This window comes from Drosophila erecta, unplaced genomic scaffold (assembly GCF_003286155.1).
Source record: "Drosophila erecta strain 14021-0224.00,06,07 unplaced genomic scaffold, DereRS2 tig00000055-arrow-pilon, whole genome shotgun sequence".
Lineage (NCBI taxonomy): Eukaryota > Metazoa > Arthropoda > Insecta > Diptera > Drosophilidae > Drosophila > Drosophila erecta.
The window spans coordinates 16,485,797-16,508,476 of NW_020825200.1; the positions used below are offsets into that span (position 1 = coordinate 16,485,797).

General features: G+C 45.0%; 1 protein-coding gene across 1 annotated transcript; it reads right to left on the minus strand.

The window, feature by feature from the left end:
* Positions 1-487: 487 nt before the first annotated feature.
* LOC6543435 (protein Wnt-4) lies at positions 488-21,678 on the minus strand. Its single transcript, XM_001970101.3, has 4 exons — positions 19,777-21,678; positions 1,724-2,222; positions 1,440-1,667; positions 488-1,214 (listed from the first exon to the last, which is right to left on the minus strand). The coding sequence occupies exons 1-4, from the start codon at positions 20,454-20,456 to the stop codon at positions 972-974; spliced, it is 1,650 nt and encodes a 549-aa protein (XP_001970137.1). The 5' UTR covers positions 20,457-21,678; the 3' UTR covers positions 488-971.
* Between the last annotated feature and the right edge of the window lie 1,002 nt (positions 21,679-22,680).

Genomic DNA, 22,680 nt, shown 5'->3' on the forward strand with positions numbered 1-22,680 from the left:
CTCAAGTGGCCCACTGCCACGATCAATGTAACCGACCGAAGGTTGATAAGAGTTCGCCACTTCAGCGCTGGCCAAGTCACCTGCAGTAACGTGATGGATCGCCTTTTTTATTGCGACAATACGCTAATTGCTCAAGTGTTTGCATGGCTGCACATCACTGTTGTGTGCCGAACGAGAATTAATTAATTAATTCCTTGGTCGCTTCTTCGCATCTAACTGAGTTACTATTGCACCACAAGGTCATCCTTGCAGTCTTTACTTTATAAATGCCAACATACTTCTTTATGGAATCATCAGAAATGTAAATGTATCCGTTAGGAACTTTGGATGATCTTTTAAGTCTAAACCGCAATAAAAGACATTTTAGGACTTATTTTTATGTGAAACTTTATATTTCATTTCAGTTTTGTATTTTTTTTGGTTTGTTTTGTATGTTTAAATACTTATTAAAATGTTTTTGTTTTTTGTTTTTGTTTTTATTTTTCTTTTTTGTTGCTGTGTGTTTGTTAGCTTCTGCTTTTCGGTTGTTGTTGGCGTGTGTGTCCGTGTTTTTTTGTTGGTTTTCCGTTTTGCTAAATAAAGTTTTGCGATTTTTTTGAGATTTTTTCTTTGCGACGGTAGCTAATGCTTACTATATATTATATAGTAATTAAATAGATAGATGCATGTATGCGCTTGTGTGTGTCTGTGCGACTGTGTGTGTGACTGTGTGTGTGCATTTGGGTATGTGTGTGAGCTGGTGAGTTTGGCCATTAGCGAAGCCTTAGCTTTCTGATCGATCTCTTCTGCTGTCGTTCTGCATTCGTTCCTTTTGCTTATCTTCAGTAATATTTGTTAGGAATGGAAAAAAATTACAAGCCGTAAAGGTAGAAAAAAACTTTACAAATTACATTTTCAAAGAGCACAGTACAGTAGAGGGGTAGAAAATGACGGAGACGGGCGGAGAAAGTCGGCGACAGATGACACCCCGTCTATTTACAAAAGTATTTGTTCTCCAGCCGCTGGCAGTAGTCGCAGATCAGCTGGCAGCACCGCCCATTGTTGAACCGGCACCGGCACTTCTCCACCTGCTTCACCACCTGCGTGGTGTAGCCACGCCCACAGCACAGGGTGCCACAGTTGTCCGGGTGCAGGCACTGCCGATCCTTGGTGACCGCGCAGTAGGAGGGCGAGGTCTCCAGATAGTACAGCGTGGTGTATTGCGATTGTTGGGGCTGTGAAGGGGAGATTTAGGCATTATTAGTTGGGTTCTTGAGTGGTTTGGAGGTGCAGCCCTTAAATACTAGTAATTTAGCTCAATAATCTGTTGCTGCTGCTGAAACTCCTACGGGATCTGAGTCCATAAGCAAGTTTGTAGGAACTTAAGACCTATTCCATTATGTATCTCATATACAGAATATCTATATCTATGCTATAGAACGTATCCTTTCAGAACGTACTTTCTTGCGGCGCTGCTTTGGCTTTTTCATGCGACTCGAGGACACCTGGCGCATGGATCGCTGGTTGGGCGCCTTGCGAATGGCCTCGTTGTACTTCTGCCTCAAGAGCGTGGCTGTGGCATTGAAGTCGGCCATCTTCTTCCAGCAGGTTTTCATCGAACAGGAGCCGGAGACGCCGTGGCACTTGCACTTGTCCATCATCTGCGAGGAAACAGCTTCGATGCCGACCTGGGCGGAAAGTGCGGTTAAATATCTCCTTCTACATCTCCTCCCACTTAGCTTACCTCCGAGTCATGTCGCAATATCTCGCTGACCTCGTCCCCGTCTCCGCCGCGCAGGTCCAGGAAGCTGCGGGTCACCCGCTTGCCGTGCTTCAGATTGTCGTTGCAGCCGCCCCACTGGAAGTCCTGCGCCTCCCTGTTGTGCTTCTTGGGCCCGCAGCTGCACTTGGTCATCCGGCCCTCGGCACAGGCCCTGGCTATCGAGTGGGTCATGGCGGCCGCCGTGAGCGCGTGGACGAAGGCCGTCTCCTTGTAGAGCTTCTTGAAGATGTTCCGCTTGCCGCGCGTCTCGATCGAGCAGTTCCAGCGGTCGTAGCGGAACTGCTCCTCGCAGTGGCTGGTGGCCAGGCGGCGGGCTTCGCTGAGCGTTCCCGGCAGTCCCGTCTCCTTGCGGCACTGGTGGTTCTGTCGCCGCGTGGCCGGCATGTATCTGCAGGGTCCACCCACTTGGCCCTGCGAGGTGAACACCGCCATCACTGTGTGCTCCGAAATGAAGTGCTCGCTGGAAGACATAGAGTTTTCGGAAGGATTCATTAGAAAGGGATAGGGATGTTTTTCCATGCTTTCATTATGGAAAAATACAATTTTGTTTTCTGCTTTCTGGCTACACTTTAAATGTTTGGCTAATTTTTGGCTGGATTAAGCGCCATCTAACTCTCGCTTGCAGAACTATCTACATGAGTTTTACACAAATTCTGCGCCCAAAGCGCCATCTAGCGGATCTCGGGTGAAGCGTCCGAGTTAATCGGTAAAAATACCGTTTCACCGAGAATTCAAACCTTGCGCGCCCTCTTTACATTTAAAATTAGAACAGTGTTCTGTAAACTCGGAATGCCGATTTGAATTTCATGTTTGGACTCTCGGATTCTGAATGCAATGTGTAAATTGGCAACCACTAATTTAGGGTTGCACAATGGAAAAACCGAACAACGAAGTGTTTACGGCCAATCATAAACTTTTATTTGATTTATCAAACGTTACAACACACATGCCAGTATGCGCCTTTTCTTATCAGTCTTCTCGCAATAGCAGAAGGAATTTCCTTGAATTGTTTTCCCATGCCATATCTATTTCCAGTTATTTTCGAGCTAATTGCATACTCACAAAAGTATCTCTGAATTATTTCAAAAAGAAGCCGCCGCTGCACCTCGCCCGCTTCCTGGCCAGCTTCGGTTATCATTTTGTGGCACCCACTCCGCCGCGGCACTGTGGAGTATGCTGATTTGCAGGAAATCTTAAATTCTCATAAAACTTAAGTGCATCGTAAATTGGCGTATGAGTAACGAGCTCAGCATATCTGCGGCTATCGCACTATCTGGCTTTCCGACTATTTCCGTCTCCGTCTGCGCCTCGAGGCACCGATTTTCCCCACTTTTCCCCTTTTTCCCCTTGCTTTCCCGGGTTCATCTGCCCCCCAATTCGATCGAAACTTTCGCCACTCGAAGTCTGTTGATAATATTCCATTGAGATTTGTTCTACATTTTCCGCGCGCTCACTTTTTATGGGAAATTAATTTGCCACATTTTCGCAATTAATTAATTAATTGAATGTTTGAAATGTTTACAAGTAGTTTCGTAGCGCAAGTGTAGCGCCATTTGTTTGGATCCACGAATTCGCCGCTGCGGCTGCCAATTTTTATCTATTTATCTCCCGCTGTTTTATTTCGATATTTCGATTTGACGTAGTTTTCGGCTTGATTAAACTATCATTTGGCGATTGACGAAATCTAGCATGGAGCGGAATTTAATTGGATGGCCTGGTGGGGAAAGTCTTTAGTTATATGGCAGCTTTCGCCTATTGTTTGTTGCTAAATATTATTATTAAACGAGTTCGGCAGCAAATATTTATGACATTCAACTTTAGTTCCAAGTGCAAAAAAATAAAACTTGTAGATGAATGAACATAGAATTGACAAAATATACCCAGAATCGAAACATGAAAACCCGTTACTAGGAACCAGTTTCTACATTTTACAGGTTGATTTATCGCATATTTTATCTACAGTCATAGGAAGTACAGATCGTACAGTATTGTTGTGTGAACTGACATGTGTCGATCTGCAGATCTTTGTGCCACGAGACCTTTTGTGGCTCCAACACCCTTGGGGTCTTCAATTACAGCCCAAAGCCCATGTAAGTCGTCGTGTAAGCTTTGCATTGTTATCGCATCCGATTTGGTTGTTGCAAGTGGAGTGCAAAGCGCATTAGGCAAAGCCCCAGCCAATAACTCCCCTTTACCCATTTCAAGTTTGGATAATGTGTGTCGCCTTAGCCATGGAAAACATTGAGGAATTACAAGCCATAAGCTGGGGGCGTGGCAGCTGGGGGCAGCTTGGAGCTAATCCTTTTGACAAAACGTTTACGGGGCAAAATGCCAGACAATTAGCTCAGGCAACTGACTAAAGCAATTAGACAGCTAGCTCGGGAGCCACTTTAATATCACAAATTTCAGCCCCCGGCTAAATAATGCGGATAGATATGCACGTAGATATACAATAGCATAGATGCGTATCTCCCAAAGTAGATACAAAGTAGTCGAAAGCTATTAAAGTGGCCACAGAGCCAAACAAACTGAAGAGTTGGTGGTTAGGCCGAACAACAAATTGATGGACAGACGGACGGATGTGTGCCAGCAAACATGCGGGGGAGTGGGGCGGAGGAAACGATAGCGCCGTAAAACAAAAGTGTTGATGGATACTTTCCTCGTGCGATGATGACGCTGAAGTTGTGTGCTTTGAGTGCTCTTTTTACTCGCTTTTCCCTCATTTCCCCTCTGCATTTGTGGAGATTCATCAAATTTTCAGAAACGTAAAATATTCAACACACAGGTGCACTGGCACAGCACATGTATAAATCCCTTTGTGCTGCGGCAAAAGCATTTTACGGACTTTACAGTTTCTAGCTGCTTCTGCTGTGGATGCTGCCCCAAACAGCATAGCAAATGTGCAACAGCCACAGCGCAGCAACAGGAGGCAGAGGCAGCAACTGCAGCAGTCGGCGATTGAAGGCAGTTCGAGGAACAGCAGAAGAGGCCGGGAAAGTGGGTACTTCACGGAACGCTTTAATGATCATAATTAACCATTTATATTATTTTCAATCTAGGCAAGAGAACTTATCTACTTTTGGTTTTGGTAACTCTAGTGGTACAGCTTGACATTACCTCCTAAAATTTGGCCTAGAAAACTTATAAAAAGGTTCAAATCATTCTCGCTGTGTAGATGACGATAAAAACGGAAATCAGCCCGGGCGTGCATCCATAAAATCTTTTTTAGAGTAGCATAAGCATATCGAAAGCTGGAAATGCTCTCTCGACTTGAACTTTTTTATGGACTTTTTACCATTTGCATTTTATTGCCAAAACATAAATGCAGCTGCCAGCCACGCACATTTCGGGTTCTTCCCGTTCCGAAATGCATTGCTTATTTTTAAAACATTGACTTGCATTGGTTGGTAGCCCAACTCCCCAGTCGATTTCTTTTCTGGGTGGCGGCAAAATGTTTGTTTGTTTGCTGGCCCGCTTGTTTTGGTTTCCTCTGTTTGCTTTTGGCGTAGCTGTCGCATAATTCACCCCGGCCCGAAACGTTCAATTAAAACGCAAGTGCAAATACTGTAACCCAATCGGATCGGAAAATTGATGAACTTAAGCAAAACGCGACGCGCTCGGTTGGCTTTAATTGATAGCTGGCAAATGAAGCAGAAGGCGCTGCTTCTGGGATTCTCACATTTACTTCACATTTGTGCTTCTGTGCTTGTGCTTGTGCTTGTGCTTTTTGCTTAGCTGCTTGCTTGCTTGCCTGGCAAGAATGGGGCCAATGAGGCGTCATTTCTATGGGCAATTTGCTGAGAGACAAGCAGTTTTCTCAAATACAATATGGGCGCAAACAGTCGTTAATAGTGGCGATCACTGGGCCGCCGCGCCTCATGAAGATTCTAGGAATATCTTTCTACACACTCGGAAAAAGATTAGAATATTACCATTTAATTAGTCAAGTAAGCTGGAGTGCTAACTTGTAACTCCTTATGTTACAATGATAACATTTTGTGTGAAATTGTTCATATTTTGGCGCTTTTCCTTCTGTGCATCCGTTTCTGAGTCTCCAAAGAAGCTTTCAAATTGCGCCCATTAATTGCCATAACTCTTTTTCAATAATTCATGCAGACCCCATTTGTTTGGCTTTGCAGCTTAACAGTGTCGTCTCCTTTTGTCATTTGTTGGATCTCCTTAAATCTTCCGCTGAGTCCGCGGAGTCCGCTTCCTGCACCTGTCGGCTTATTTATTCATTCGTTTACGGCAGACGAAACACACTTCAAAATGCGCTGTAAATATTGCGCTTAAGCCGCTAAATTGCAAGCGGTAAAGGCGGTAAAAGCAGCCAGCAGCAACAATTGCTGTCAGCAAAAAAACAGGGAGCGAAGGGAGCGAAGGGAGGGAGGCAGTTGCAAGCGCGAAAACCGCAAGACAAACGTCCGCCCCTTTGGGGGAAGTCCCCCTTGCGCTTATTTTTCCGGGGCGAGGGGTCTCTAAATGCTGATGTATGAGATGTTGTTGTTGCTGCCCAATTTCGGCAGCGTTAAAACATAAAATATGCTTCCGCTCCCGCGGCTCTCGAAGCCGCCATGAATAATGTTGTTGCAACAAGGGAAGGGAAGGCACTGTTGCACTGAGAGAAACCATGGCCCACATTTCACGTCTTGTAAAAGCCAATTTCATGGGTTTCCTCTTTTAAAAAGGGCACCTGATATAATTCAGGAAGAAATGGCACACATCATTTATATGTGGGTAAAATTGAATCATAACGAGTATGCTGTTTCTTCCAGTGCTTGTGGGTGGTGGTTAGTGCGGGGCAGCCATAGTCGGTGGTTGTTTTTCGGCTGCAACTCGGCGCTTCATCATAAAAAGCGCATCCTTCTGCCCAGCTCCCTGTGCCCAAGATTATGGTCATCAATTTTGGCATCATCCAACAAACAGTTGTAGCCGTAAACAATGTCGCCTCCCCTCGGCAGCTTCAGCGCAGCAGCAACAAATGTGCCCCCCGAGAGTTTGGCACAAAATTAAAAAAAAAAAGAAAAGAAAACCCAAAACCAAAAAACAAAAACGGAGAACGCAGAACGGTAAAAGGCATTTTTATGGGCTGGCTCATAAAATTTGTGCATGGGATTTTGGAGTCGAGCAGTAAGTAGACAATAAAATGACGTCGCTACTTTTTTGGATTTTTAATAAAACGTTGCGGCAAATGATTAAAAACAAAAAGCCAGCCACTGCGTAGTAGCAACAGCAGCAGCAGCAGCAGCAGCAGCAGCAGCAGCAGCAATCAATTTAGTTGCCCACCCAGAAAGCGAGGGTCGCTCGGCCACTTGCTCTTCCGCACTGGATCGCTATTTTAGTTTTAAAAGCATTTTAACGGCTTACTTAGGCTCATGTTGCAGACAGTGCTGCTGCTGCTGCTGCTGCTGCTGCTGCTGCTGCTGCTGCGGTTTATTTACTCAAAACCGATTTCTGTGGCAAGCACGGAATCGGAAAATGCAAAAGCATGTGACGCCCCCTTGGAAAAGGGGCGGACCACCTTTATTCCTAATTTGTTTGCGTTAAAGTTTATCAGTAAGCAGGGGAAGCCTACCAAAAATGCCATGCTGCTGCTGATGCTGCTACACTCAGAAGAAATTCCAGCACCTTTGCCTCGCTTTCGAGGCATGTGTGCTAAAGTTTGAAATGCACATTCTGAGTGCTTGGAAATTAATTTAAAGAACAATATCCAGAATTAAATATGATGATGTGCTGCTTAAATGGGTTTTTTCTGAGTGCAGCGGAAGCTGATGTTGCTGATGCTGCTGATGCTGCTGCTGCGTGTGCGCCATAAAAATGCAATAAAAATCTTTACGACACATTTCGCTTGCAACCCTCACATTGGGGCACAAACACAGCCCTACATATATTTACCCTATATATATATATAGGTTTAGCCGTGCGATGGCCACACTTCACACCTAGCATCTTCCGTTGTTGCCCCATGTTGCTGCGTGCTGCAGCGATGTTGCTACCTTAATGCAACGGCTGCAAGCCACTTTGCGCCTATTACCTTGGCCACGCCCCTAATAAACACGTCACTAATAAAGGAATCCGCTCGACTTAAAAAGTATAAAAGGTATGTTCGAGTTCCTAACTATTTCCGATTACAGAAATATGTTGTGGATATTTGGCAGGAAACATAAATAAATGTAAGCTATTTCAATATATTTGTAATTGGTTTCACATCTTGAGAGTCATGTATTAATTTCCAAATTTAATATCTTCCATTTGTTATCTATGAAAGTCCTTAAGATGTTGTTAAAATGAAAGTTCAGATAATACTCTGAATGATAACGTATGTGGCACGTTAGGGATTGCCGATAACTTTGGGTTGGCTCATGAACTTTCACTGGAAAAACCGCGTTTGCGACACGCCCATTTAAGCCTTGAAGATTCCATGTAGAGAGCTACTTGGAAGCCAGGAGAAATTCTAGAGGAAAAATGCTCAGAGGGTGCAGTCGCACTCCAGTTGTGAGTGGCAAGCCTTTGTTTCTGCCACCGAATGCAGACGAATCGTGCAACATTTTAGCCCAACCATTGCGTTTGACATTTATCATCCTTCAAGAATGCCAAATCTGCTCCGTTAACCATCAAAGCCCCTCCTTCTGGCACTCAATCTTCAGCTGCCTGGCAGTGCAGCTTCCGCTTGTTGTTGCAGTTGCAAGAGCGTTGCTACATCCAGTGCACGCTGCTCCCCTTTCATTGAATACATTGCCAAACTATTTTTCAGCTAATATTAGATGGTGTTGTTGGTGGTGCTGCTGCCACTGCCGCGTTTATGGCTGGTATTTTCTCGTTTATGCTTGAACGGCATTCCAGCAATTTGTCTGCATTTCTTTTCATTTCTGTTAGCCGCTATAATTTCTCCAGCATTTTACAGACATTTGTTGTTTCAGAGCCAGTGCGTTTCTGCCCTCGAGAATTTATCAGGTAATTTTGGGTGAAGAGCGGCAATACTCCGCCACATATAGACATTTTGTTACTGATTTATGCGATAGCCTTTACATTTCAGAAATGAACTGCCAATTCCCTCTAAATTGAGACTTATTTATGGAATTGTCATAACATTATCTCTTCTCCGTCGGGCAATTAAAATTAATTGCTGGCATTTCGGTCCTCGCTTTTCCATTTTCCCGCTCTCCTCTGAAGTTTTCCCATAAAAATTGCCAGCGAATAGATTTAAATTAATTTCCCTGGCAATTTTCCTTTTGGCTCCAAGGCAACGACCACCAGCGGGGAAACAAAGCTTAAGCTTAGCTATTAATGATTAATTTTGCGACTTGGCTTGACTGTTTCTCATACACTTCAACAAAAATGTAGGAAAAACCTTGATAGCTACAATAGTAGCCATTCAAATCTTGAGTTTTACACAAATTTCTGAAATCATAGGTATAAATGAAATAAAATATTTTCGTGAGTGTACGAGTATGTAGAAGAATAGGTGGTGGAGTAAGAGCTTTGAATAAAAGTCTGGCATAAAAATTAAACATCAACGCGAAACGCAATCAACATTAAAAGTTTGCGAGGGAGCTCTTGGCTTACATTTTATTTACTTTCCCATAAAAGAGAAACGCACGGGTATAAACCGATAAGAACCCACATCCACGCCCGGAATTCTGACTCAAGCCGAGAGCGATGGTCGCCAGACTCAGTTGCTCCGTGGGATCCGGATCCACTCAAATGCGTTTCGCATAAAATGCGTTTTTATGACCATGACGAAAAAACGATCCTGATATCACACCCCGAGCAGGCCCACAGCGAAACTAAGGAGGAAGCCCGGCTTCGCTTTCCACGCCATCATCAGCTCATTTTCCTCGGAAAACGGGAAAACGGGAAAACGGAGAACGGGAAACCTCTGCGGGGGTGAAAGCGTGGCTAACATTGCCGCAATGATGTATTAATGGACGGTCACGTAAAGCTCGTAAGATTTTTACAAGCAACCCTCGCTTCGCCTGGCCTGGCTCACAAAATGGCCTTGGAGGTGGTGTTTTCCTATGTGCACTACAGTAGGTTATGTATGGGCGGGATTGAAGTACCATCGCACACATTCCTCGACTCTTTGCCAGCTCTCCAAGTTGTTCATTGAGTGCTAATTAAGCAAAAATCCCGCCCCACAAACGAGGCCAAGTTGGCGCCATATACACAAAAAGATGCCACAACCATCAGGCAACATCCACGCATAGATTCAGATTCGGATACAGCTACAGATACAGATACACTTACTGATACAGATACAGATGCAGATACGCGCACTTGTACCAGATAGAGATACAGAAAGGTCTGTGCTTTATTCTCTAAACAAATCAAATGCTGCCACGAAGGCATTCAATCAGTTGAGTTCACTCGCTGGCAATGTTGTTGTTATGAGGTGATAAAACAAGTTCATGTTGCACGGATCTCTTGCCTTCTGGCATCTTCTGGTCTGGTTTCGATTTGTAAACTTTACAAAGTCGATTATTGGCCTATTAATCGAGGGTAGTTTCCACCAGAACTGGGCAAGATCGATTGTAAATGTATCATTCCAGTTAATGAATATTAATGCCAGCATAACAAAAAGCATAAACATTCGAAATCCAACTTGAAACCACAAATCAAATGCGTTTTTAAGCACCAGCGAAATGGAGCATATGTTTGTGGAAAATAGCTGAATCTTGCGGGGAATGTCGCCCTCTGTTAAGATTCTCTAAAAATACTGTTATGAAAATATTTCCCTAAACTCAATTGTGCCACTCCATATTCCCAATTTGTTGGCCGCTTCCGTTCGTTGTTTCCACTCAACACTCAACAAATTTAAGCCAAACAAATGACCAAACACAGACGAAAAATTCAGAGGAACAGATACACAGACAGAAAAAGCCAAAGACTGAAGTCAGCAAAATAAGCTAAAGTAAAAGAGATTTGCTCAGCGAAGTGCCCTTAAAATAGGCACTTTTTAAGTAAGGCTTATTAACTTATTAAAAAGATGTGAAGATAAAGTGTAAGTACTAAGTTTTCTCCACTAAACCCTGTACTAAAGTAGAGATCGATTGCTGTGGAGTTCGAATTTCTCGTTAACTTCCTGTTCATCTGAGTGCATTTGATTTAGAAAAAGCGAGGGGCTGCCGATTTCAGAATCGGACAACATTTTTGCTGTGACCACACAAAATTCGCTGGTCTGCTCCGCGTATTTCGCAGCCGGCTGTCAACGCCAAGAAGCGCTTAAGCATTATTAATCGCTTTCGAAATGAACTGTGCGCATTGATAATGAGCGGCGAAATATGCAATGCAAATGCACTTGCCGCGAAAAAGAGTTTGACAATCCGATGGATGCGGCGGGGAAAGTTGCAGCAGCAGATCGCCAGTCGCATCCATTGGCATCTGCCTCTGTTGGCCAGAAAGGCAATTTTGCATAATTTCCGAAACACATGTTGCCTTCAATCATGCGAGAAGGAGCAGCAAGGGCTGGCAATGGGAATGGGAAAGGGTATGGGAAAGGGAATGGGAAAGGGTATGGGATATGGGATGTGGGATATGGGATATGGTAAAGCGCCCTGAGGGCGGCACATAGACAAATTGACTGACTGACTAACTGGCTGGCTGCTTGACTGCATTTGAATACATCTGACTGGCTGACTGGCTGACTGCCGGATGGCTGAGTGCCTGCTGAATGCTGCCTGTTGAATTTTGCCCGGGATTCGCACTGCGACTGGCAGTCGGGAAGCAAGTGAAAACGTAGCGGAAAGCATTTTAATGCTAATTACAAAGAATTTGTGCCGCCGCCACTCTTACTTTTTGCCCTCCTTTGCACAGATACCCTTACTGAAACCAGCTCAGGCCTCATTTTAGATAGTCCGAAATTAAATAATGTTAGCTATGGTTTTTAGAAAATATTTGTTTAGAGATACAAAGATTTTTAGGCTGCAGTAACCCGCTTTGATCACTGACCAAGTAAGCGCCTAATTTGAGGACATGCCCGTATCCATCCTGCCCATAAAAGCGTATCGAATATTCCCTGCTGAACTGCACTTTTCCCCACAACTCACTCTCACTTTCCAGTGGGTCATCGCTCGTAGCCCGGCTCTTTTTTCTGGCCCGAATCGGTCTTCTGGCTCCGAGAGTGGGCCCCTTTGAATTTTTTCGATTTCCGAAAATAAATGTTAGCGCATCGCCTGCGGCACAGGACTGCGTTTTAATTGGAAAACACGGAGCGCAAAGTGGAGTTCCCAGCTCCAGCTCCAGCTCCAGCTGTTGGCTTTCGTATCTTTATTTCGCTTTTGCTTTCCGGGACCTCGAAGGCGGCGGTAAAATCACTTTAATCAAATCGTTTTATGGCAGCGCGCTCACTCGCTGCGGAAAAAGGCAGGAAAGTCAGAAAAGCCGACAAATGACACAGGCGGACGGTCACAAAAGACACATGAACGTCATTAAGCAAACAATTGGCTGGGAAATCGTGGGTGTTTGCGTGGAACGCGGGTGGCAGGTGAGTTTCCCAGCTTGACATTAAACGCGTGTTAATTTCATTTAATTCGGGCAGTGATTCGCCCACAGGGGAAATGGGGGAAATGGTCTACGGAGCAGGGGGACTGGGCGGTTCTTCAGACATTCACGGTAAACGACCCGTCCGTGTTTCTGTTCATCCATCAACGCCCCGATCGCTCAACTCCCCGGGAATATTCCCCCAACTGCAATTGTCAATCAGCGTTTTTCCCCTCAGTCTGCGGCATTTTCCTCCCATTTTCCCTTTTCTTCGACTGCCATTCAAGGTCCATCATCTCCGTTCCTCGCTCTGCTATTTCGCTCTTGAATTTCGCCTGTGCAAAGTGAAATTTCTGGAGGGATCCAGCGGGAAAATTCTGTATGGTTTCCTATGGTGTCTGGGCGATCGCAGAACGCTTTGTCAAGTGGATATTTATGTTTCGGGCTATGATCTAGAAAACTGGAGATGTCAAGTGGGTGGCGCTGATTTGTGGCTAATGATTTGTGGATGGGGCCAAAAGTGGTGCCAGCTAATAGGAAAGTTCTTGGGGTCTGAGTGGGTTGCGATGTGGGGAAAGAGGGTGCACTGATTTAGGGACCTATCAGGTTCTTAAAAATATTGGCCGCTTGATTAATTAATTTTAGAAATATTTTGACATGTATTTCATTGTGAAATCTTGCTAAATTGTGGTATTTCTTTTCATTTCTATTATTTTTGACTTGCCCTTAACTAAGACTCATTTACTTCGGTATCAGTACTGTGTTAATTTGGCCATTAAATGACACTTTATAGGAAAATGTTGTTTGAATCTTAAAGTCGTACATAAAACTGACTCCTGCACAGACAATTTTCCACAGTATTTACTAGTTTTCCATTTCTGTATCGTGCTGACTAAACGTCTTTTTTTCTAGATTCAGCCAGATTACACCCAACCTCAAGCCGAGCATATCCATTTCATTTTACCCCTCGACAAGCCCACAAATTGAATTAAAATACCCAGCATGTTTGTTTTTTCGGGGTAGCATTCAATGATGATGTCGTGCTGTCGGCGGCTTCTTAACTCAGCTCCTGTTTTTTTATTCGCCTTTTAGATTCCGAGATTCTCCTCATTTCCATAACTGTTTTCGGTAGTCTGATTGGCTTGGAAAAGCGGAGATGCTTGGCTTTTATGTCGCCGCCGCTGTCGCGTCTTTTGTTCAGGGTCAAATTGGCAATCTATATCGATCTCGGCAGCGACTCCGCCCCACAAAGAAATGCACATTAACACCTACGACACTCGACGACAAGTGCAACAAGCGGTGCCATCTTGGTCACACCTCTGGAGCAGGCGAGATGAAAGCACATGGATCCGGAGAGGCGGCTCAGACCATTAGGCTTCAAGCCCGAGCATCAATTAGGCCTAAAGACCCCGCCAACGATGTTTGACGGCATGCCATGACTCTTGTCGCTAATTTGCGCAAATTATGTGCCGGGCCTCTCAAAGTACCGCAAAGTGAGTGCCAACAGCCCAGCAATCCCGGTTAGGAACCAACCATCCAAAACTCCAATTATGTCAACAGCAACCGCGGCAGGCGCAACATCAAAGCCAGCAGGCGGCCTGTCTTGCGGCTCCTCACCTCTTCGGGACACCAGAAAGCCAGGGAAGCGGGGAAAGTCAGGGGAAAAGCCGGGAAAAGTACATGGGATGCCGCCACGCGGACAACATGTTGCTGCGGCACAGGTTGCAGCAGCATCTTTCGGCGACAATCCGAGGCAGCCAAGATCTGTTGGCTCCAGGAGGGCGCAAAAGATATACCCTCAAAAAAGAATAATATTCAAACAGTAGAACAAATTGCGATAAGTTATAATCATTCTGCATTTCTTCCAAATCATTGTAAAATTAAAAACAAAGTCAATTAGGCGCAAGAGCTGTTTTCATTACTATCTTCCATGCCAAAACTCGAGCTCCAGGCATTCTGCGATAAATATTTTCCCAACAGCACAAATACCCACAACCGCCAATCGCCAATCGCTTGCGAAAGTTATCATAGCCCGAGCAAAGGGTTAAGTAAACAGGAACGTCAACGCTTTGTAGGTTAAACCGTTTAGACAGGATGTACGAGTGTGCGAGTGTGCGAGTGGAAAATGGGAAGTGGGAAATGGAGGGGGTTTTTGGGGCTGTGCGACTGCAATTGGGAGTCGCAGGCTGCGTGTGGCAAAACGCTTAGGCCCCCTCTTTGATCTCGCCCTCTGACGCTTTGATGTGCGGTGCGTGCCTCAAGGTCCACAAAACTTCAAGGTCCCAACTGCGGGCGTATCTGTATCTACGCCTTGTATCTGTATCCGCATGTGTGTGGGGCAACTCGTTGTTTGTCTTTGATGCAACTTCCTCAATGCGCTGCCAAACGGGCAAACTGGGAAAACTTTGGTCCAGAGACAGAGACAGTTAAAAAGATGGAAGATGGAAGATGGAAGATGGGCCTGCCGAGTCCGCGGCAGATGAGATCAAAGGCAACTCGAAAAGCCATCACGCTTTTAGACACACGACCAAAACACGGCAAACTCCAAGAAATGAAATAAAACAGAATCAACCGCATCTTGCACTTGGCTGCCGCCTAAAACAGCATTTGTCGGTGCACTAAGAGAAATAGCTGGGCACCTCAGAAGACTTATAAGTACAACCAAGCAAAGCCAATTGCATCTAATTCTGAGAAACAACTTTGTCGCGTGTATTTCTGCTAATAAAATTGAGCTGATCCCAAAAATAGATATTTTGGTAAATGCACAGGTATTTTTTCAAGTGCGCATCTGCATTTGGATCTTTAATCTGTTTCTGCATCTGCTCCTCGAAGTTTGTCTTACTTTTTACACCTTTCAATATGAGCGTTTTGTTGTCTGATTTTGGGCTTCACGCTCGAATCGCTTCGGAATCCGGCTTCGAGCTGCCTGATTTGTTTAAGTCATTTGGACGATTTTCTCTACGCACTTTCCGACGATTACATGAAAATGCATTTTGTGTCATGGGAACGCTGCGCTGAGGCAGCCGAATCCATTCTATTGTTGTGGCAGTTGCAACCCTCGGAAATGCATTTTCCTTTCGGTTCCACGGAGTTGTTCATCATCAGCAGCATCGACACAGAATCATCGGCATTTCTGTGCTGGCATTTTTATTGGGTTTCATCATGGCCAATTTATGACTCCGATCTCGCTTTTGTGTGCTCCCTCGTCTGGCAGCTGCTTTTTGTTTAAACTTTTATGGCGCAGCTTTAGCTTTTCCTTTTGCCCGCCTTTCATTCCAACAAAAGGACATTCGGCATAAAGGAATTTACCCAAAACGGGAAAAACTTATTCACAAAAAGTCCAAAACGAAGACGGAGTTGAACTGAACCCCAGTTTATCATTAAGAGACAAAACCTCGGCAACGGAAATGCCTTCAGGAGTTGGAGGAATAAAAAGATGTCGAGAAGCAGTCCAAGTTGAGAGACAACGGCCTCATAAAACGCAGCCATCAAACACGACAAAATTAAAAAGTTCAAATGGCAAATGGCAAATGGCAGGCAAATTGTTGGCCGTAAAATCACTAGAAAATGCTGTGGGGAATATTTTCCGTAAACAACGAAGTGCTAATACTTTAACCGCCTCGACAGGCAGGAATATTCCAGAGTCGAATAATCAGTAATTTATTAGCATAATGATTGGAAATTCCTCGCCGCAGATCTTCAATTGGATGGCTAATATATGGGCTTAATAAGAGATGAAAATGTTTCAGATAATAATTTCAGCTAATTTTATGTCGAGAGGAAATTAGGTTAAGGTGTTTGTGGTATGAGATCCATTAATGAATTGCAATAAGTGAACCTACTGTCAGTGGAACATGAAGTAATACTCGTACAAGAAAACAAGAAGTGCCTGAAATTACATTTCTCAGAAAGAAGCACAAGACTCATAAGTCGGCCAGCTGCTGCCCCTCATCCTGCTGTTCCATCCCATTACCAAATCTGAACCTCGAGACCCGCCGACATTTTCATTGTCGTCTTATTGAGACAAATAAATTCGGGGTGGTGCCACATGGCGATGCCAACTGCAGTCGTCGCAGAATTCGCCTGGATATTTTTAATTTTGCGGCCAGAGTAAAAAACAAAACTTTGCACATAATCGTTATCGTCGATGTTGAGAGGAAAAGCCCGAGGGAAACCCCGCAGGAAAACCCCTCGACTTGACCATAATTTGCGGCCAAACAAAGGCTTTTCTTGTGTCTTGTAAATTAGCATTTTTATGCTTCCGCCAGGGTTACACACAAACGCCACTCAGCCCAACTGAACTAAGATGATATAGTCGGAAAGTTGTTATCCGCAACAATGGAAACTTGCACCATAGTTGGCATTCAGACGCCCAATGAAGTAAGGACATGAAAGCAAGGACCTAACGGCAGGGTGAGGCTACCAAGGAAACGGTAAGTAAGTTTTAATTACTCTTTGACAAATATTTGAGTTCGGCAGTTGGCAGGGGAGCTTGTCTTACGCACAATTAAACAGATTTTTGCCGCTGTAAGGCCAATGAAATCGCGGAAGGACACAAAGCCAGTCTGGGTTCCTGATACGGACACGGATACCGATGCGGATGCGGAACTCAGATCCGGCGGGGTTGTAACAACATAATTCTGCGCCGCATAATGTCATAAATGCCTGTTAACAAAACAACAAACGACGGCGAACAGAACGGTGACGCAGACTGTCAAACATTATTACATTATTTGCCTTTTGCCTTTGGGTCCGTCAAAAGGCTGAATCCGAATCTGAATCAGAATCTGAAACTGAAACCAACCCCGTGGCTTCTATACGGGACTTCTGGTTCCTGGACTACCGACTCTCATCGCCAGATCAACCCTGACATGGGAGATTAATTGCGCCAGTCTTTCGCAACTCCAAGTTTTGTGGAGGGAACTTCATCATCAGCGTCGAGAATGCCCCCTGACAGCAATTATTAAATTTTCATTACATCCCCTAATCAGCATTTTGTGCATATTGATTGTGTAAACAGGCGTCGCGTAGTCGCTCCAGAATCTCGTTCACATTTTGATTTCGAGCCGGGCACGGGCAAATTGATTCGAGAGTCGAGATTCTGGTGAAGGGTTAGTGCTGTGATTTGCTGGGCCGGCAAAATGGTTTAGGCAGGTGTTGAAGTGGCCAGCTCAAGGGGAATGGCTTTTTAATGGGCTCAATTGATTGAGGACCCAAATGGAATAATTATCGAATGGACTATACTACCTACTTGCCTACTTTTTTATACAAAATTGGGCCTGTAGTTCGAGTATCCGCAATCATTGCCTAAGCCAACTTCATTAGGCCACAAATGCAATCTGGCGAGTTATATGCTTCAAAACCAAACCCTTGGAAATCACATAGTGTGTCTTGGGCAGCTTTGAGTGTTGATTAGGCTTTTGCGATTCGTGCTGACATTTCGAATCAATAAAGTCGCACTTTGCACTGCCACTGCCACCTGATCGCAATTACGGGGCAATTGGGGGGTCGGAAAATGGGGGGCACACACTCACACATATTACCCTCCGTATTACCTTCCAGTGTAATGGCCAACAGCAAACGATGTCTTGCTCAAATAAGCCGATTAATTGTAATCAAGCAGCGCGTCTAAATGGACACCGACTTGCCATTCAGCTGGGCCCGGAATCGAGCGGAACTGGACGGACTGGGCTTTCTGGATGGGATCCCCTGTCTATCGATTTCCGTCGTCTGGCCGCTTGGGTCAATGCATGTGCTCGCAAGGAAATAAACAAATGCAAAAAAGGCAAAATAAGTGAAACACTTTCTACCCCAGCAAGTGCTCCAGGAGGAGCCTTTCACCCACCAGGAGCATTGTGTAATAAAAAGAATTGCCAATTGCGAAAAGGGCTTCAAGCTCATACGCACGGAAAAATATTTGTTAATATGGTCTGTGTATTTCCAGCATAATTTGTTAATTTCGCCCAAAAGCCTTAACTGATATATGTAACTGAAATCTTTTTCTGCATTCAAATATCCTACAGATTTCTGCTTTTGTTAGCTTCTATCGCAATCTGTGCAATGTCTTTTCATGAGAAAAAACACAACTTCTATTGTGGCTGCGCAAATAAATAATAAAATAAATTAAATATTCCAGCAGGAAATGCTGACAAGTTTTTAAAATATTCATGAGCACACCTATGACTCAGAAAAGCCGCGCAGTGCAGAATCTCATCCCTCCAGCTACAGGAACATTATGGGATTTTCCCCTTTTGCTGGGTGGTTTTGTAATGACAAATAATAACTGGTGGTCCTGCCCGTTGGCCCCCACCCATGGCTGCCCTGTCAGTGGGCAAATTAATGGTGAAGTGTAAGTAAAATTTACGCTCCGCCACCGCAGCTGCCCCATCCGTGCCCCTGCCCCTGCCCCTGCCCCCGCCTCTTGCCACTGCTGTTCGCATCTGCTAATAATCATAAAAAAGGCGGCTAGCAGCATTTTGACAACCGACAACCCCCCACAATTGCAGCACCCCCTTTTCAGAAGGTTTCGGCTGACAGCCGCTGAATGGAGCAAAAAGGCTGCCGAGGAGCACCAGCCGCCAGGAAAACAAATATAAATAATTTTACTTTATTGTTTAAACCCAGCCCGGACCCTCTGCGTGGGTTTCTACTTGCGTTGCATTGCAACTGATTAGCAACTCGGGAGTATCGCAAACTGAAAAGGGCTTGAAGTTGGACTCGCACTCGGATGCCGACTGCTGCACTTTTCGCGGTATTTTATTTATTTGGCTTGGCAAGTAAATTGCCGCATCAGAGGAGCGCTGGAGATATACAGATCAGGAAGCGATTATTATGAACTTTTCAGAATTATAAAAGCGTTTGAGGACGGCCAGATACATCCAGATTTTCGGCAAACAGGAAACCAATATGTTCGATTTCTAGAATTTGGTCCGGTCCATCTTTGAACATTTTTATTTTGTATCGTGTACTTTTTTGGTTATAATAATAATACCCAAAAACTAAAGTGAAAACTAATGCGGCACAGCGAAAACATATTTGCTTAATCGATCAAAACTATTTATGGTCTGGCTCTACAGATTAAAACAAAAGCTTTTGACCTTGCATTGATGTAATTATATTTTAATTTAGGAACCCCGCCACTTGTGCTCCTCCATGCAGAGCCCTTCAATTCACCTAATTACCGCGATCCGACTTGCTCTAGCCATAAATTGTCGATTTTATGTAATCAAAGTTCACCGAGGGCTGTTCAGTTAAGAAATCAGAATCCCAAGCAAGCCAGAGTTCACAAGATGGGTTAAACTCGAACATGTGGGCATGTTTTAATAATTGCGGACACAGAAAATAATTGTAAACGTTGATTGCCCAACTGGAGTTGGGGCCACAAAAAGCCGCATAAAAAGCGCCCATAAAACGCAGCGACTGCAGAAATGCTCGTAGGACAAAACAATTTGATGGCCGAGTGAAAGATCTCCATCAATTGATAAGATTTCAGTTCAATTGAGAAGGGGAGTGCTCGAAGCTCTAGATTGACTCACTTGTAAATGCCTGGCTGCATATCCATGTTATTAGAGCTGGAGCCGATTCCTAGGCCCACTCCGGCAGCGCCTCCTACTCCGCCGCCAGTGAGCATGGTTCCGCCGTAGCCCAGACTCCCAGGTAATCCTTGGCTGCCGGGCACTATGATGCCCAACTTGGCCAGTCCTGCCAAAGCGTGTCCATGCGGATGGGCGCCCATGTTGCCGCCGAGACCGTGATCCCGCGCCGACTGTAGCCCCATGCCGTTGCCAGGAACTCCGAGTCCCACAGCCGAGTGCCAGGGGCTTCCCACGGACCCCACGCCGCCTCCAATCGCCGAGGGCACGCTCGATGTACTGCTGCCCAATTGGTTGATCATGGATCCGCCGCCACCCGGGGAACTGCTCACCACCACCTGACCAGCAGTGTTTCCCATCAGGGTGTTCAGTATCGTGCTGTTCATGTTCCCGGTGTTCAGATTGTGGTTGCTCTGGTGCTGCTGGTGTTGTTGGTGTGGCTGGTGTTGTTGGTGTGGTTGGTGTGTCTGGTGCTGTTGGTGCTGCTGGTGGTGAATTGCAGGGTTGCTGCTGTCGAGATCGCCATTCTGGCCAACCAGCAGCAGCTGGTCCTCGTTTCGCACCTGGCCCAAACTCAGGTGGGTGATGATCATTAGCACAAAGACTCCCGTTGACGATGGCATTTTACTGGTTTATTGGACTTTATTATGTTATTACTTATTATGGATTATCGAAGCGGTTGTTGGTGAATTGTGGATTTTGCTAAATGCGGTTTCTATAGTCTACTTTTTGGCGTGATATATTGTGGATGCTTTTGTGGTAAGTACTTTACTTTAGTTAATAAATTACTAGATGCTAGGGCTCTACGTTATTAAATATTTATGTTATCTCTTTAGCGTTGTAAGTAAGTTTACTTCTTGTATGCTTGTCAAAATGATTGCGATTGCGATTAATATAAAATTGTTAAGTGGCCGTATAAAAATTGTTTAATATTCTATTCGATGCGTTTTTGTTTTGAGATTATGTGCTTGGATAGTTGCGTGAATTTTGTTTTATTTTTGTGTAACTTATTTTGGACTGCTTAATACTTTTCGTTTGATTTCCACTTGCTGGTTTCAGACAGCTACATATTTGTTTTCCCGCTTGTTAGTGGACCGCATAAACTTTTAACTTTTCACATTGGCACTTCAAACGTTTTTCTCTTGTTATTTCGAGCGGCAGAATATGATTTATTTGCTTAAGCTATGTGCGTTTTTCCCGTGTGGTATTTTCCTTTGCGCTTCCTGGGAAATCGAAATCTCTCCGATCGCAGAGCGCTAGATCAAAAGGCGCACTTTCCCCCCTCCCGAGACCGTGAACGGGCGTATCAAAACGCGGGGAAACCCGTTTCGAAGGTGTTGCTGCTGCTGCTGCTGCTGCTGCTGCAATGAGTGTTGCTGACCGCCAGCGACGCCGTCGCCAGTGCTCCTCTATACCGCCGATCCATCCATCTGGGCAGCCTGGGTTCGAGGGTTTTCCGCAGCACATGAAAAGTCGCCGCCACGCATTTACAGAATTTTCTTGGGGCCGGCCGGCCGGCCACTCGCCATACGCAGCGCAGCTAACAGATCACAGCAGTTATCACACACCGGGGATCCACTGGAGTTTCGGGACTTGCTTTTGCTTTTTGTTTTTCCGGATGCCAGCGGTTTTCACGCTTTCCCAACACTTGTGATTCGTGCGAGTCTCGCTTTTTGCGTTACTGTCTGTTTGCTGGAGTCTGATTTCGGGATTTCAGCTTGGGATTTCTTGAACCAACGCGCCACACGTGCGTCCATCAGCTCGTTCGGCACTCGACTGAATCTGAATCTTCGACAGCCGACCGTCGTGTGTTGCCGTTGCCGTTGCCGATGGTGTTGCTGCTGCTGCTGCTGTTGCTGCTTTTGCTGTTGCTGTTGCTGTTGCTGCTGCTGCTGCTGTTGCTGGTGGTGTTGCCGCTGTGCCTGGCCGTCTTTGGTGGCCGTTCTGATAGGCAAACGCGGTCGTGGTTGGCGCATGATGGGCAGCCGAAATGCGTGCGCAGCCAGTGACAAACTTGCAACATGTTGCATGTTCGACGGCCGCCAATTGATCGCCGTCACAATATGTGGACATCACTTCATTAATTACGGCGACAACTTGTCAGTCGTAATTGCTCCGTGGCTAATTGGCAGGCAAGTGTCTCTGGGTTAGTCACTTGTTCCAACTACCAGCTACCGCGCATTTTCCGGCCACTTCGTTTATCTTTTCCTTCGCCAGATAAACCGGGGTTTGGTTTGCTGAGGTTTTCCATGTTTGCTTGCCCAGTCCATCCATCAGGCATTCTTTCAATCTCTAAGACACTTTCCTCCTTAGGCTTATCCATCCGGAACACTGCGAAAAAATTGTGGTATATACCACATATTTTGGAAGTCTTTAGAATGAAATTGAGGCTTTTTGAAAAGAGTAATCTGAAATATTGAGAAGTATTCCTAAATGCGTGATTTCTGTTTCCAAAAAGTAAATGTCTGAGGTTTTTCTGAGCAAAATATAATTTAAAATCGGGTAAATACTTTTCTCCCTGTGCACACAACTCACCTTTCCACTTGTCTTCAACTCTAGCTGTTTGTTATTTACCTTTTTCTCTCGCTCTCCAAGACTCTACGCACATTCCCGAAAGGGCAAGGCACTCGGCAAAATTTTTTAGCTACATTTTTTGACCCAAAACCCAGCGATACTCTTCCACACATACTCTTACCTGACCAGCGCCCAATATTTGCACAAGTTAATTACAAATACAACAACGGGGGAAAATCATCGCTTGGTTTTCCTATTTGTCCAAACATTTGTCGATTTCATTGAGCTCTGACCAGGCATATTTCCTGCACCATCGATCGAAAGGCGGCACTT

Excerpts from the sequence above, each read along its gene's own strand:
- LOC6543435 (XM_001970101.3), bottom strand. The coding sequence starts at position 20,456 with ATGCCATCGTCAACGGGAGTCTTTGTGCTAATGATCATCACCCACCTG. Across the intron at positions 2,223-19,776 it reads ATGCAGCCAGGCATTTACAA|CGAGCACTTCATTTCGGAGC; the intron begins GTGAGTCAATCT and ends TATGTCTTCCAG. Across the intron at positions 1,668-1,723 it reads TATTGCGACATGACTCGGAG|GTCGGCATCGAAGCTGTTTC; the intron begins GTAAGCTAAGTG and ends CTTTCCGCCCAG.